This window comes from Lontra canadensis, unplaced genomic scaffold (assembly GCF_010015895.1).
Source record: "Lontra canadensis isolate GAN:19392208 unplaced genomic scaffold, GSC_riverotter_1.0 scaffold3, whole genome shotgun sequence".
Lineage (NCBI taxonomy): Eukaryota > Metazoa > Chordata > Mammalia > Carnivora > Mustelidae > Lontra > Lontra canadensis.
The window spans coordinates 44785893-44799848 of NW_022630997.1; the positions used below are offsets into that span (position 1 = coordinate 44785893).

At 56.6% G+C, this 13956-nt stretch overlaps 1 protein-coding gene across 4 annotated transcripts in view; it reads right to left on the reverse strand.

The window, feature by feature from the left end:
* Positions 1 to 12341, reverse strand: part of ADAMTS14 (ADAM metallopeptidase with thrombospondin type 1 motif 14) — a 72666-nt gene extending 60325 nt beyond the window's left edge. The window contains exons 1-2 of one of the 4 annotated variants that reach the window (XM_032841169.1): positions 11915 to 12341; positions 9044 to 9486 (exon numbers count right to left, since the gene is read on the reverse strand). In XM_032841169.1, the coding sequence (XP_032697060.1) occupies positions 9044 to 9484 (441 nt within the window). In that variant the 5' untranslated portion in view covers positions 9485 to 9486; positions 11915 to 12341. Of the gene's footprint in view, positions 1 to 9043; positions 9487 to 11149; positions 11319 to 11914 lie in introns of those variants that run through there. The other 3 variants (XM_032841165.1, XM_032841160.1, XM_032841150.1) reach the window with 3 other exon arrangements.
* Positions 12342 to 13956: the final 1615 nt, after the last annotated feature.

Consider the following 13956-nt stretch of genomic DNA (forward strand, 5'->3'; position numbering starts at 1 on the left):
AGATTATTTGTGCTAACAGGAAACTCGGCTGCCAGAGCTGAGGCAGCCTGCAAGGATTACTGTTATTGTTGTGGTCTGGGTCATTGTTGTTGTTTAGCAGGCTCTGAAGGCAGGGCAAGGCCCACCTGCTGAAAACAGAATGCCAGGCCTGGCAGATGGCTTGGAAACATCCGCTGGCACAAATGCCCTGGGTCCCCTCCAAAAGCCCACTCCCTGGCCTCTAAGCCACTGAGCATGGGAGGCAGAGGGAAGGCAAGCACAGCCCCCACCACACTCAGCGGCCCCGAGGCTGCCCTCCCACCAGCCAGCCTGAGGATGCCGGGGAAGGCAAATAAAACCAGCCCCCAGTCCAGCCCTCACTGGCTCTGCTCAGGAGAAGCAGCAGTGAGGTGATGTCTGGCTTTTAGTCCATATCATAAATAAGTTATTAATCCAGGGCAGACAGCACAGCCCAGCCGTGGGGAGACTAGGGAGGTGAAATTCTGCAAGACCAGACCACCTTCCAGACAAGAAAACTACCCAGGACCCAGACCCTGCACATCTGCTCAGACAGACAGAGGCCCTGATGGGACAGGGCCTTCTGGGAAGCAGGAAGAGCACTGGAACGGGTGACCAGAGGTCCAGAAACAAACCTGCTGTGGATCCTGCCTCAGTCTCCATATTTATCCCAGGAGATCAATGATCATGATAAAGCTACCATTTATGATTCTGACACTATGGCGGCATGCTGGATTTCTAATGAATAAAACTACAAGGTAGACACCCACTTTACAGATGTGGAAACTGAGGCTCAGAGGGGTCAGGTGACTTGCCCACAGTATGGGAGAATGCCTGCGAAGATGGCTGCCGTCCTCCTGGCCCTGTTCACACGCCTGTTTGCAGTGAGACTCTGCTGCCCCTGCCCTCCAGAGGCAGCATCCATTCCCCCCCATCGGAAAATCTAGTCTGGCCTGGTGGCTCACTTTGACCCACAGAACACACCAAAGCCACGTCAGGCAACTTGGCAGACTAGGCCCGGAGAGGCCCTGCAGCTTGTGACCGCGCTGTCCCGGAGTGTCCCCTAACACAGCGTGCAGGAGGCCTGTCATGCCCACCGGGTAGAGGGAGCAGCGCAGCCCGGCCAGCATTGACGCTGGATGTGGGAATGAGGTCCGCTCGGGCCTTCCAGGCCAGCCCACCCTCCAGCTGCGAGCAGCCACAGGGGAGCCGGAAGCAAGCAGCAGCAGAAGAGCCCGGCCAACTGGAGCGGTGAGAAAGAACATGTGGTCACTGTGAGTACGTCCATTCTAGGCCAGCTTGTCACACAGTCGTGGGTAACTGGTCCAGCCCCTCGGTTTCCCCAGCAACACCTGGGCTGCCTGCGTCCTGGGATGCGGCTGAGGTCCAGGCAGGGCCACTTCCCAGCTGGCGATCGGCGGTCGGCCTGGTGAGGGGCATCATGAGGAGAGCCCTCTCCCACCCGAGAGACCATGTCCTGCTTTCATTCTGCAGACCTCAGTTCTGAGGAGCAGACCCAGGGTTCTCCCCAGAAAAGCAGGCACAGTAAAGCAGGTGGTACCCCTGGGAGGGGCATGAGCTCTGGAGACAAAAGAGGAGGGGGCCGCGGAGAGCAGGGGTCAGACAGGTCTCAGCTCACACACCCACTCAGGCCCCCACCCTGGGCGCAGCTGTGAGGCCCACATGCTGGGGACACGGGCTTGGGGGACAGGGTGCCCCAGGAGACCAGTATGTCAGCCAGGGGTGCAGGAGGACAAATGATGGCGCATGTGCCACATCTGTCACCGCCCGCCTGGGACAGATGGACAGTCAGCCACGGAGAGAGTGACAGACATGCTGTCCCTCCTCACCTCATGGGCTGAGGAGATGCAAACATAAGCTTTATGCCCCCTTGGAGCGAATCCGCCACCTTCCCTCCTGGGGTCAGCTCAGCCGGCGGCCACCAAGAACCCACCTCGAGGCAGGCTGGGCGCCAGCACCCTAAGAACACACCAGTAACTAAGCTCAGACCCCACCCTTTGCGAACCCCGTGGGACTGTTCTGGTGAGATGGCAAACCAGGCCAGGAGCGGGGTGCGGCCTGAGAAAAACTAACAGGCCTGGTGGGGTCAGGAAGGGGATGGGCTCTGGCTGCCCAGCTGAAATCCCGGAGACCTCTGGGCCGGAGCACAGGGTTGTCAAGCAGACTAATGAGATGCTCTTGACTTCTCTTCTTTCCCACCACCCAGCCCCTCCAACCCAGCAGCCTCACCTCGTAAGCTCACACCCTCCCACAGCAACAGCGAACAGCGAACGGGTACCAAGCTCATAACCCCCTTGCATGCAGGACAACTGGGCTAAGTGACTTTTATCATAATCCCCACTTCACGGACGAGGCCACCAAGGCACAGAGAGGCTCAGGAATTGTCTAAGGCCACACAGCACGTAAAAGCCGGAGCTGGGGTGTCAACCCAGGTGATCCGGTTGCAGGGGCCATGCTCCCGTCACCTCACGAGCTGCCCCGATGGCGATCCAAGGCCTCTAGCTAATTGCCCTGCTGTGCTGGGCCCACACACCATCTTACCAAATAGAACACCTTGCTTAAAAACCGTTATTGCTCATTTCTCCTTCAAATACTCAAAGGTCTCGCAAAGCCAGACCGTGTTCCCTTTAAACAGGGCACAGTCCCACGTCCCCTACTATTCCTGGCCCTCTCTCTTTCTCCTGTGCCTCCCTGCTCCACGGCCTCCTAGGTTGCATGAGCCCAGCCTATGCTCTGTGCTGAGATAAATGAAGGTATAAGCCAGTCTCTGGTTCCTAAAAACCGGGTGACTGAGACAGAGGTATCAGGCGGAGGGAAGGGAAAGGCACTGTGGGAGGTAGGAACGGCATGAGCAAAGGTGGGGGGCTGCAGAGCAAGGTGTGAACACATCAGCTCAGCTGGGGTGGGGGTGGGGGTCTGCAGGGCAGAAGCCACTCTCCAGGCTGGGAGCAAGGAGATGAGGCCAGACCCCTTCCATCCCTCCCAGGGTTGTCAGCACACTGGGGTGAGGGCAGGTGGCCCACAGACCACGATGTACAGAGACAGGCCAGCTGGGTGGCAGGACGAGGGTCCCTCTGGAAATCTAGGCCTCACATTCCTCATCCCCAGGGCAGGGGTGGATGGCAGGGCAGAGAAGGGGGCTTCGCAAGGAGTTGCTAGGTCAGCCCACTCCCCAGCCAGCAAGGAGCAGTCCCCGGGGCAAGAACAGGTGCTGACAGGAGCACCAGTGAGCCACAGGCAAATCTCCAGCGTTGCATCAGCATCTTACCCCAGCACCAACGTTAACTCTAGCTTACAAACCTTCTGTGGCTCCCTATAGCCAGAGGGACAAGTCTAAGCTTCAAGGGGAGGCAAAGATTTTCCAGCCCACATTTTCACTGCTCTCCCTCTCCCATGGAGAGCTGGGATGACTCACCATTTCCTGAATCCTGGGAAGACACAAGATTTCATTCCCTGCAGAATGCCTACAGTTTCTACCTCTCAGCTTTGAGAACTCCTACTGTGGCTTTAAAATGTGGCCCAAATGTCCTCTTCCCTGGGAAGCCCTCCTTGAGCACCTCTCCTTGGCAACATTCACCTCCAGGCCACCCACCAAGGGCATTCTGCTTTCTTGCATTCCCACAAGGTCAAGTTCAGGACGGTCTCTCTTGTTTCACACTGTCCACAGCACACATCTGCCTTCTCTTTCAACTGTGGGCTTCTGGGGAGAGAGCCAAGGTCGAGTTTCATCCCTGCACCCCCCAGGACCTAGTCAAGGGCTGGGTTCTGGCCAGGGGCCCAAGGATTGTCAGCACAGTGCTCCTCTGAGCCTCTCAGTATCCCTGTCCTGGAGGGCATGTGGGGTTATCGCAGATGGGCCATGAGGCTCACACTTCCACACCTCGCGCAAGCGCCAATCGGCTGATCAGACAGAGAAGACTGCCAAAGCAGAGGGAAGGCAGGGCTTGGCCGGCCCCGGGTACTAGAGATAGCCTCAGACCCTCCCCAGAGAACCCCGCTAATCTATATATTGTTGCAATACAATGGACTCTAACCATATTTACAGTGTTTTCCGCTATTCCTAATAACTGTAATGACGGTAGCAATTACTACAGAGAAGTAAGAAGCATGACTACCAAGAACCACTGAAATAAGCTCCCCTTTTAACTCCAGCCTATACTAGAGAAGGCACTTTTTTTTTTTTACATTATCTTATTTAATCCTCTGAACAATCCTACAGGTGGTTGCTCCCCGCCCCACCCCCCCACCCCCACTCCTTAAAGATGAGGAGTCTAAGCACAGAGGAATTTAGAAACTCACCCAAGGTCACATAGCTAGTCTGGGCCTGAGCAAAGAGACCCCACACTTTCTGCCATCCTAGACTGTCTCCCCATAATTATGGACACCGCCTCTCTCAGGCCTTACTGCTGGCCAGCCACATTTTCTAACTGCTTTATTGAAATGTAATTCATCTACCAAACAGTTCCCCCATTTAAAGTGTAGAATTTAATGGCATTTAGTGTACGCACCGAGTCATGCGATCACCACCGTGGTCTGTTTTGGAACATTTCATCATCACCGCCTAATGAAACCCCAAAACCCCGGACCTTGTCACCACCCATCCCCACGCCGCCCCCTCCCCCGCTGTAATCCTATTCTACAGATGAAGGACTGAGGCTCTGAAGCTGCTGGGTTTTGTACAGCAGGCAGGGGCAAGAAGCAGGGCTGGGACTCACCCTCCCTGCACTCCTCCTCCCACTGCCTGCCAGGGGTCTGCTCTGTAAGCCATTGAATATGCATGAGCTGCAGAGGGTGGTAAATGGAACCAGATGGTGACAAAGCTTACACGTGCCTTGCTTCCACACCAGGCTGGTGACTCACAGAGTCCTGGAGGCAAAGGGGGGATGAACAGCACAACCAAGTCCCCGTCGCCCCAGCGGAGGGGCAGCAAGGCCCAGGACCAGAGAGGCAGAGATGACATGGTGGGGGGGGGGGGGGGGACTTTTGGTCTGAGTACTAGATGATATGTAGGGTCCCCCACTCTGCTAACCCTATTGCTATACTCCAGAACTGGCTCTGAACCCACAGGGACACACAGGCCTCCATGTTCCTCCCAGGAATTCAGAGCCATAATCGCTAATAGGGGGTCTGTTCTGCACTTGGCCTCAAGCTGGAGGGGTCCTAAGGTGACACAGGCCTTCCCAGCCCAGAGGCCCTCAGAGGTTAGGGGTCACAGGAGTGTCAGGAGAACCATTGCACTGACTGGCTGGGTTCCCCGAAAAAGGCCCTGGATGGTGGTCCATCAGGTTGCAGCTGCTGCCTGAGTACATTCCTGGGCAGGGACCCCAGGGTCTGACAGCTGCCCCAGGCCCCAGAGGAAACTCTCTGCAGATAGAACGTGGCCTCCCCACATCCCTTCTTCCCTTCTGCCAAACATTCTCAAGCCTGCTCTGGGTCAGTCAATCTCTCTGCTGGCCAGAGGCCCAGCACTGTCTCTCATCTTTACAATGTTCAATCAGTCTCGAGCCAACGCCACCTCCTTCAGGGAGCCTTCCTAGATTCCCTAACCAAAAATCAGTCCTTCCACTGCTGCATCACACAAGACTGTCATTTGTCTGCTTTTATGTCTGGGTCCCCGTTACCCTGAAAACTCATCCAGGGTAGAGGTCCTGGCTTCCTCATTCCTAGGTCCTTCCTGACCCCTCTGCACTCCTGTGCCACACCAAATCCTCCAGAAGAGCAGGTGGGAAGTGAGGGGAAGCACTCATTCCTCAGTTTTAGCAGGAATTAACCACAGCGCAGGGAATGCTCCCAGTTTCCATCCCATGGCACTCTATGGGATGTCGGGAGATGGAAAGGCAGTGATGCCCACTGCCCCCCACTACAGGGCCCAGTTGGAAATGAGGGTCAGGCCACCAGTTTACACATGGTGCCTCTCACCAGAGCAGCTAAGATCCAAATGGCTGCAGTCTGTCCACACAAAGGGGTCTTTGTTCAAGACCTTCTCACAATTGGAAGTTTTGCTTGGCCATGAGGGTCAAGCTCAGGGCTAGAATCTTTCCTCCCTATACCTCCAAAGCAGCCCCATCCGGCACAAAGCAGATCCTAGGACCAGCTAGGGAGGGAGGCGTTAACTATAGGTTTAGAGAGGTCTGGCTTCAAACTCCTTCGGCAAGGCCTGCTCCCTATCACAAAGCACCAATGTTGAAGCTGGAAGGGGCTCTGAGCTCTCCCATTCTAGCCTCGGAGATGTACCTAAGAGGCAAGTGGAGCCCAGAGAAGGAAGGCAGCGTGCTCAGGGACACACAGCTTGTGCCTCCAATTCCCAGATACTAGGCTGCCCCATCCCCACTGCGGGCCCTCTCTCCTATCCTGCCTTCCTTCAAGGTCGGGCCAAAGCCCACCTTCCCACTGTGTCTCCTGGCAACCCCTCCCCAGATCCATCCAGTGCCGTCACTCACTCTTCGCTCTGCCCAGAACACCCTCCCCACCCTCCTCTGGCCCCAGCAAACTTCTACTCATCCTTCAAGGCCCAGTTCCGATATCACCTTCTCCAGCACCAAAGACAACAGTCACTCCCACCGACTGAGTACCGTCCCCTCCGGGCTCCTGAAAACCAACAAGAGAATGCTGAAACCACTAGAGAGGTTTCTCCTGCTTGGCACCCAAGTTCCTTGAGGGCAGGGATGGGACTCTCTGCAAAGCAGGGTGATGACAACATCCCATACACACCACACACGACTGAAGGGCTCTATCAACTCTTTGGTCCTGTGTGAACAGAAGCTGTCTGCATTATCGTCAGCTCTCCCTGCTAAGGCTGTTTCCTCGGCTACACAATGAGCGAAGTTAACAAACGCAGGGATCCGGTCTGGGCTGGGTCTGGCCTGCAGGAAGGACTCCGGCTGCTACTATTCTGTGTGTCTCTATGTGTGCATAGGGACATTCTATGTGTGCATCATTTTTTGGAAGGAATGACTTCAGGACGTGCAATGCCAAGGAGGATGGAATTAAGAGCCAAAGACCACATACAGATGCAGAGTTAAATCTTATCAGAGATGCTGCCCTGTGGCCTTGGCGTCCAAAGGTGGCTCAGCTGGGTCACTACAAAGAGCCCCTTGCTCTCAGGGGACACAGGGTAGCTTTCTGGAATGGGCTGGAAACACGGAAATCCCCGCCCTGGGGAGGACTCTGTGCTGGGCTGTGGCCGGGGACTGGCTAAGGAGACAGCCAACAGCAGAAGCGGTGCCCCAGTGGCAAGCAAAGACCATGGACAGTTGCTCAGGGACAGTGTTAATCACCGACTGACACCTCTGTCAGGCCCAGGGTACTTTAACAGGGGTAGCGAAAGAAGTGGGAGACACAGCCCAGTCCCGAGACGGCCAGCAGCCTCTGCAGCCGAGGGCTGTAGGGGTCCATGCAATGCAGTCAAGTCACCAGTCTGCTCTAGCGTGTTCCGTCTCTCCGTTTGCAAAGACACTGTGTCCCTGGGAGACCCCAAGCATCCCTTCGGATTTTCAAGCCAAGCTGTGGCCACAGCGCAGCTCTGGCCAACGGGCTTCTGCTGCATAAACCTGCTGGTCCAGGGTGGGTGGCAGCCAAGGCTCGCCCAGGACAAGGCCTCAGCCTTCTGCAGCGTGCTCACAACCCGGGCTTCTCAAAGTCGGCCTCACAGAACACTTGCATGCAAGGTGATTCCAGCATACGCTCAACCTTGAGAGCCAACCACTGCCCAGACCATGCCTCTCCGGCGGGGGGCGGGGAGGGCGCCATCACCTCCAATACGGACAAAAACTCATTCTTTGGAAGGCAGAAAATGTATTCTTTTTATATATATATATATATATATATATGACGCACAGATACACATACAATTTACAAACAGATGTGCAGTCCATCTGTGGTCTTAAAATTTCAAGAGGGGAGCTGGAGGAAAAATGGCTAAAAAGACACTTGAAGGGGGCTGATAATGAAAAAGAAAGATCAAGATGCACCAGCCCAAACACAGGTCATGTGACAATCAGCAGGATGACGCTTCGCAAGGGAAGGAGTGTGAGGGGTGCTCTCAGCCCTGCTAGGGAAGAAACACCCCCTTTCCCATCCCCCCAAATCTGACTCATCCCTCACTTCAAGTGAAAGGGCAAAGTATGGGGGTCCTTTCCTGGGACACATCAGCTCCTACCTGACAACGCAGAGGCCACAGAAAGAACCTCCACCAGGGCCCTGGGCCCGCGGATGGACTTGAACCTCAGCACGAGTCAAGCCTCAGACAGGAGCCACCCGTGGCTTTCTGATTTGCCATAGTGAGCCAACTAGCAGGGCCTTCCAAGCCTGGGAGGAGGGAATAGGTCCTGAGAAAGGGAGCTCCCAGAGCAGGGCCCTGGGAAAGAGCAGACAGACTTTAGGACCAAAGACATCAGGGGATGAGTGAGGACCTAACAGTAAGAATCCTAACAGCCGCTAATGTCGCCAGAGCCTTGACCCCATGCCAGGTGGGTGCTGACCCCCAACCATGCTGCCCGGTAAGGGAGATCCCATCATCATCGCTACCACGTCCGCTCCGTGAAGGTAAGGACCACATGTGCCCCAGGCCCTGACGTACCCTCCAGAGCCTGAAGGGTGCTGGGCACAAGGGACACACACAGTAAATATGTGCATTATGAATAAAGCCTCACTTCACGCATAAGGGAAAGCAGCGCAGAGAAGGTGAGTGGCCCAGCCAGGACTCAATCCCAGCCAAGCCTGCCTTCCTCACCCCTGCACATGTCTGGGCTAGGCAAGCTGGCATCCCATGTATCCATGGACCATGAGGGAATGAACAAGACACCATCCACACCAGGCCTTGCACACCCACTAGAGCGGCAACCTGGTGGCCAGCGGAGCAAATGCAGAGCTCTCTGAAGGCAGGGAAGTCCGGGACATGGCCCAAATCATACACTGTGCCCATAGGAGTCCCAAACACAGAGGAGCCAAGGAGGAAACTGTCAGACAGGCTCAGATGGCCTGGGGTCAGGGGCAAAAAGTGGCTTGATGAAAGGCTTGTCCTTACCAATCCATCGCAGTTGCTGATGGCAACAGCAGCCCCAGGCATGCCCATGACATCCCCAGTGTAGACACACTCCCGCCGCAGGGGCTGTCGGAAGAGCTCCCGAAAATCCTCCTGCCACTCCACCGAGGCTCCGGGCACCACCAGCCGTTGGTTGGGCCGCAGGCGCAGATGCAGTTCCTCCCCAAAAACCGTGACATTGAAGTAGAGGGAGGGGCGCCCCACCCGGCCAGGGTGCAGGGTGGCTCCTTCTGGGCGTGGGAGGCTGCGGGCCACCCGGAGGGGACCAGAGTGTGACTGTGGTGCAGGGGGCCCCTCTGCTACGGTGCTCCCGGCGGAGGCTGCTGCTGGCCCAGACAGCACGTGGGAGAGGAAGCGTCCCCGAAAATCTGTGCTGCATGGCACTGTCACACCATAGTCACGGAGCTTTCCAGAGAGACGCATTTCTGCTGGAACAAACAGAGTTATATAAACGTATTCTGTGCAAAGGTAAAGGGAGACCGGCAATCCCACTGCAACCCTGAGCGTCACTTGGAGGGACCCCTTAGTCCAAGTTCATCCAAGACTCATCCAGGGCTTCCTGAGCCTCTGGATCTCTGCACTTGGACTGAGCGGCGTTCAAGTACTCTGTGGACTTGACTTGCTCCTGTAGTCCCCAAGGCCCTGTTAAACTTAACAGAAGAAAAGAATGATGCCAGAGTCCTGTCTGTCACTCTAGCAACGAGCCTTCCAATTTGGGGCACTGCCGAGGAATGGGCTGAGATTCCCCGAAAGCCCCCAGGGCAAAGTGAGGGATGGCAGGATCTGCCCCAACTCCCCCCACCCCCTGTGCTGAAGTCACCCGCCCAGCCTGGGGTAGGCCCCTCCTCCTTGCCAAGCTCTCTGAACACAGCTGGCAAAACAAACACACCTAGAAACCCAGGGGATCCTGGGCACGTGTCAGGGGGAAAGGAGGAGCTGGAGAGGGAAGGGAGGGAATACAGGTTCTATATTTTTCCAAGTATAGAAATAAAACTTTTTAAAGTCAACAGAGGCTGCTGAGATTTCTACATGGCCCAGCACCAAGCCCGGTAAATATAGATCTTCAAAAATAAAAGGAGACGCACGGGGTGACCTGCCCACTCGGACTGAATTAAGTGTGAGGTCATGGCCCCACGCTCTAGGCTGCATGCCAGCAGCGAGGTCCTCGCACAGCTCTCCCCGAGCCCAGCCAGGCCCAGCAGGAATGACAGCTCGCTGGCTTCCAGGCTTGGTGACTCAGGACTGGAGTTTGGAGGGATTTTCATTTCCACATGGCTCTCTATCTCTTGCCTCCCTGGGCCCCTTCACACTACTGATGAAGCCTAGAAAACGAGGTCTCCTGAAACCTCCCATGCCTAAGGCACTTCCAGTGGGGGGAGTCTCTTCTGGTTTTACCCATTAAGACCCCCAAGATTTCTGCTAGAGAGAACCCACTTCAGTTCACAGACAAGCAGGGAGTATGGAAACGACCAGAGCCTCTTCCCCACGCTCAGAGCCACAGCAGGTGAGGGCGCAGGGTGTCTGGTCTGTGTGTGAGGAGGGTGTCTGCACAGAGCCCGAGAATGCTGGAGGAGAGGGCTAGGCGTGTGTTTCCAAGCAGGAGTGGGAGTGCCAGGTGCTCCCTGGCGGGTGGGGGGACCACCTGCCAGCCTAATTCCATAAGGATGAGACAGACACACGCACACAAGTTGGAGAGGGAGAAGACACTGAAGTGAAAGACACACAGGACAGACACAGACCGATTGTGTGTGTGTGTGAGAGAGAGAGAGAGAGAGAGAGAGAGGATGAAAACTAGAGAAATACACTGCGAAATACAGAGACAAAGACCAATATACACCCCCGAAGAAGAGACTCCAAATTCCCAAAACCTCTCCCAGGGTCTCTCTCGGCCTCTTGTGCCAAAAAAGAAGAGCAATCGCGGGTCAGCGCTGGGGACCTAGGGGAAGAAATGAGCTCAAGCCCCGGGCGCGCACCGCCTCCCACTCCCACTCGCTCGAATGCTGCGGGGCTCCTCCGGCCCCCAGGCACCAGCCCGACTCTCGGGCACCCGGGACCCCTCGCGCCCCCGCGCGCCCGACCTGCACGCACCTGGGGTCCGGCTGCCCGCGGAGGCGCAGAGCGCATAGTGCAGGGGCAGCAGGCAGGACAGCAGCGCGCGGAGCCGAGCCATGTGGCCGCGCGCGGACGCGGGCTGGAGGGCGCCCGAGCCCCCAGCTCCCGGCTGCCCGCGAGGCTGGAGCGCGCCCCGGACTGCCCAGCGCGGGCCAGCCGGCCTCTGCCTGCTCCGCCGCCGCCGCCGCCGCCGGCCAGCTCCCGGGCCCCCGCGCCACCGCCTGGACCGCTGGCTCCACGCGCCCGAGGCTGCCGGCGGGGGAGCGGAGCGGCCGACGCGCCAGCACCCGCCGTGCCAAACTGCAGCGAGCCACTCCGTCCGCCCGCGCCGTGACGCTCCCGGACGCGGCAGGAGCCGGCCACGGGGGCGGCGGGGCGGCGGGGCGGCGGGGCGGGCCGGGCCGGGGGTGGGCACGCTGGCGGGGCGGGGCGGGGCCGGGCGCGGGTCGGACGGGGGGCGCCGCGCGGCCGGGGCGGAGCGCGGGGCCGGGGAGAGCAGCGGCATGCGGCCCAGCCGGATCGGAAGTGCCACGCGGAGCCAGGCGCCTGGGCTCCCCCCCAGAGTAGCCGCTTTCCTTGTTCCCTCGGCTCCCCTAACTTGACCACAGGGCCCACTCTCCAGAGGCACAGCGTCGAAGGGAATGTCCAACTACGTTTGGGTGGGGAGACAGTGAGCACTCTCCTCCCTAAGAGAGGGTGTCTCCTTCTTTCTCTCTTCATTACTTTGACGCCAACACTAACCTTTGACCCCTTGGATCTACCCATTTCGCAGACTACAGCTCTCTGTGCCCACAGTTGCAGTGAGCAACTTGTGTCCTAGTCAAGAAGCGGTGCTGAAAAAGGGGAAGAGAGAGAGCCCCGGCTTCATGCTCAGACGGCCCTGATAGAAGTCCCAGCACTGAGCCTCCCTTGGAGTGTGAACGGTAGCACATAGTAGGTGTTCAATAAAATATCCTCCACTTCCAGCACCAGTAACCCCCTCCACAGGCCAAGGTGGGCAAAACCAAGAGTCAGGGATGAGAGTGGATTGCTGGTTTTGCAGTGTCAGGGCAAATAGCCCAGAGGCTGCTTGACTGTATAAAGGTGTTCCTAACAGTTTACGAATGAACTGTATTTCAAGCAAGCCAGAGGTGGGAATTGGAGAAAGGAGTTTTGTGTGTGTGTGTGTGTGTGTGAGTGTGTGTTTAAGGAACTGTGGAATAAAGAATCTTTGTATAAAGAGTATAAAGACCCCTAATCTTTCCACTTTTGAGGCCAGACATTTTGTTGTGGGGCCTTCTTAAAAGGAGACCAGCTTGTGGGTGGAAATTCCCTAACCAGACTTCTCTTGGGAAACTCTGGATCCCCTGAGAGAGAGGCCTTGGCTTCCTGCACTTTTCCGCCTATGACGACGTGAGGCCTTCGGGTCTGCACCCTTGCTAGGTTCCAAATAGTCTCCTGTCCTGTGGGCAGAGAGCTGGATTCCTCCTCCCCGTGGCCCCAGGCCTTGGCCCAGGGCCTCCTGAGAGGAAGTGCTTCTAGAGTGAAGAGGCTTTGGAGGGGCAGCGATTTCATGAAGGCAGGTTCAGAGACTGAAGCAGTGTCCTGGGTCACACAGCGTGTCTGCCGCAGAGCTGGGATCAGAATCCAGAGTCTGGTACTGAGCTGGAAAAAGAGACAAGACCGGGGGTCAGTAGACTACCCTAGGCTGAGCTTTGCCAAGTATAGTCTGTGTGACCAAGGGCAAGTCTCTTTCTTTTTGGGCTGCAGTACCTCATCTGTCAAAGGGAAGAAACCAGGAGGCTCACAGGGCTCGCAGGCGACCTCTGAGGTCCTGTGAAAATGCAGAGCGTATTTTGTTCCAAGTAACACCAATACCATCCAGTTATTTGAAAATGGCACCACCAAACTGATCTATATGAAGTTCAGGCAAAAGAGAGTTCCTTTTTCTCCTCTTTCTGGTTCTTTAAGAGCTGTGAAGTCAAGAGCCAGACTGTGGTTTTGTGTGTGAGGGCAGATGGAGCAAGAATGTGAGGGGTTTGTGTGTGTGTGTGTGTGTGTGTGTGTGTGTGTGAGTGTGTCAATGGGAACTTGGAGGAGAGGCTGTGAGATGATCAGGCTGGAACTGTCTCCATCTGGCCCTCCACAAATCCACTAAATGACCTCAGGATAAAATGACCTCCCTTCTCGGGGCCTCAGTTTTCCCAGCTGAAGAGTGGGGGCCTTGTGGAGACGGAAAAGTGAGCGCTGATTTTCCCCCTTGCCATCCCAAAAGCTCGCCTAGCCCCCTCCCTGAACCCCACCCCATTCTTCATGCCTTAAACTTGGGAAGTCAAGAGGGACCCCAGCAGCCTGACTCATGAGCAATGGGCTGGGGCCTTCCCCGGAGTCCGTCCCGGCAAGCAGAGAGCAAAACCTCACCCTGGTTCTCTACCCCCACCCCCTTCCCTGGGGCTACAACGGTTGCTTTTGTTGGCAAGTATTGTATGTCCAAGCTCTTTTCTACTGAGGAAGCCTTTGTTAGGAAGAGAGGACAGGAGAGCATAATTCAGAGTCTGGGCGGAAGGTAGAGGAAATGGCTGAGGGGCAGGCCCCATTTCTAGAGGTCCACAGGGCCAAAGCAAAAAAATCTATAGGCATCAGCTGGGGACGCTCCTAGGAAGGCAAGTTCTGGGTTCCCTGTCTCTTACCTTGAGATCCTTGCCCAGTAGAGTACGGCTTGGATGTTTCTCCTGCTGACAGCCCTCCAGCTTTTATCCAACGCTCCTTCTGTCCAAGACCCCGGCAGAGGAGGGGGAAATGCA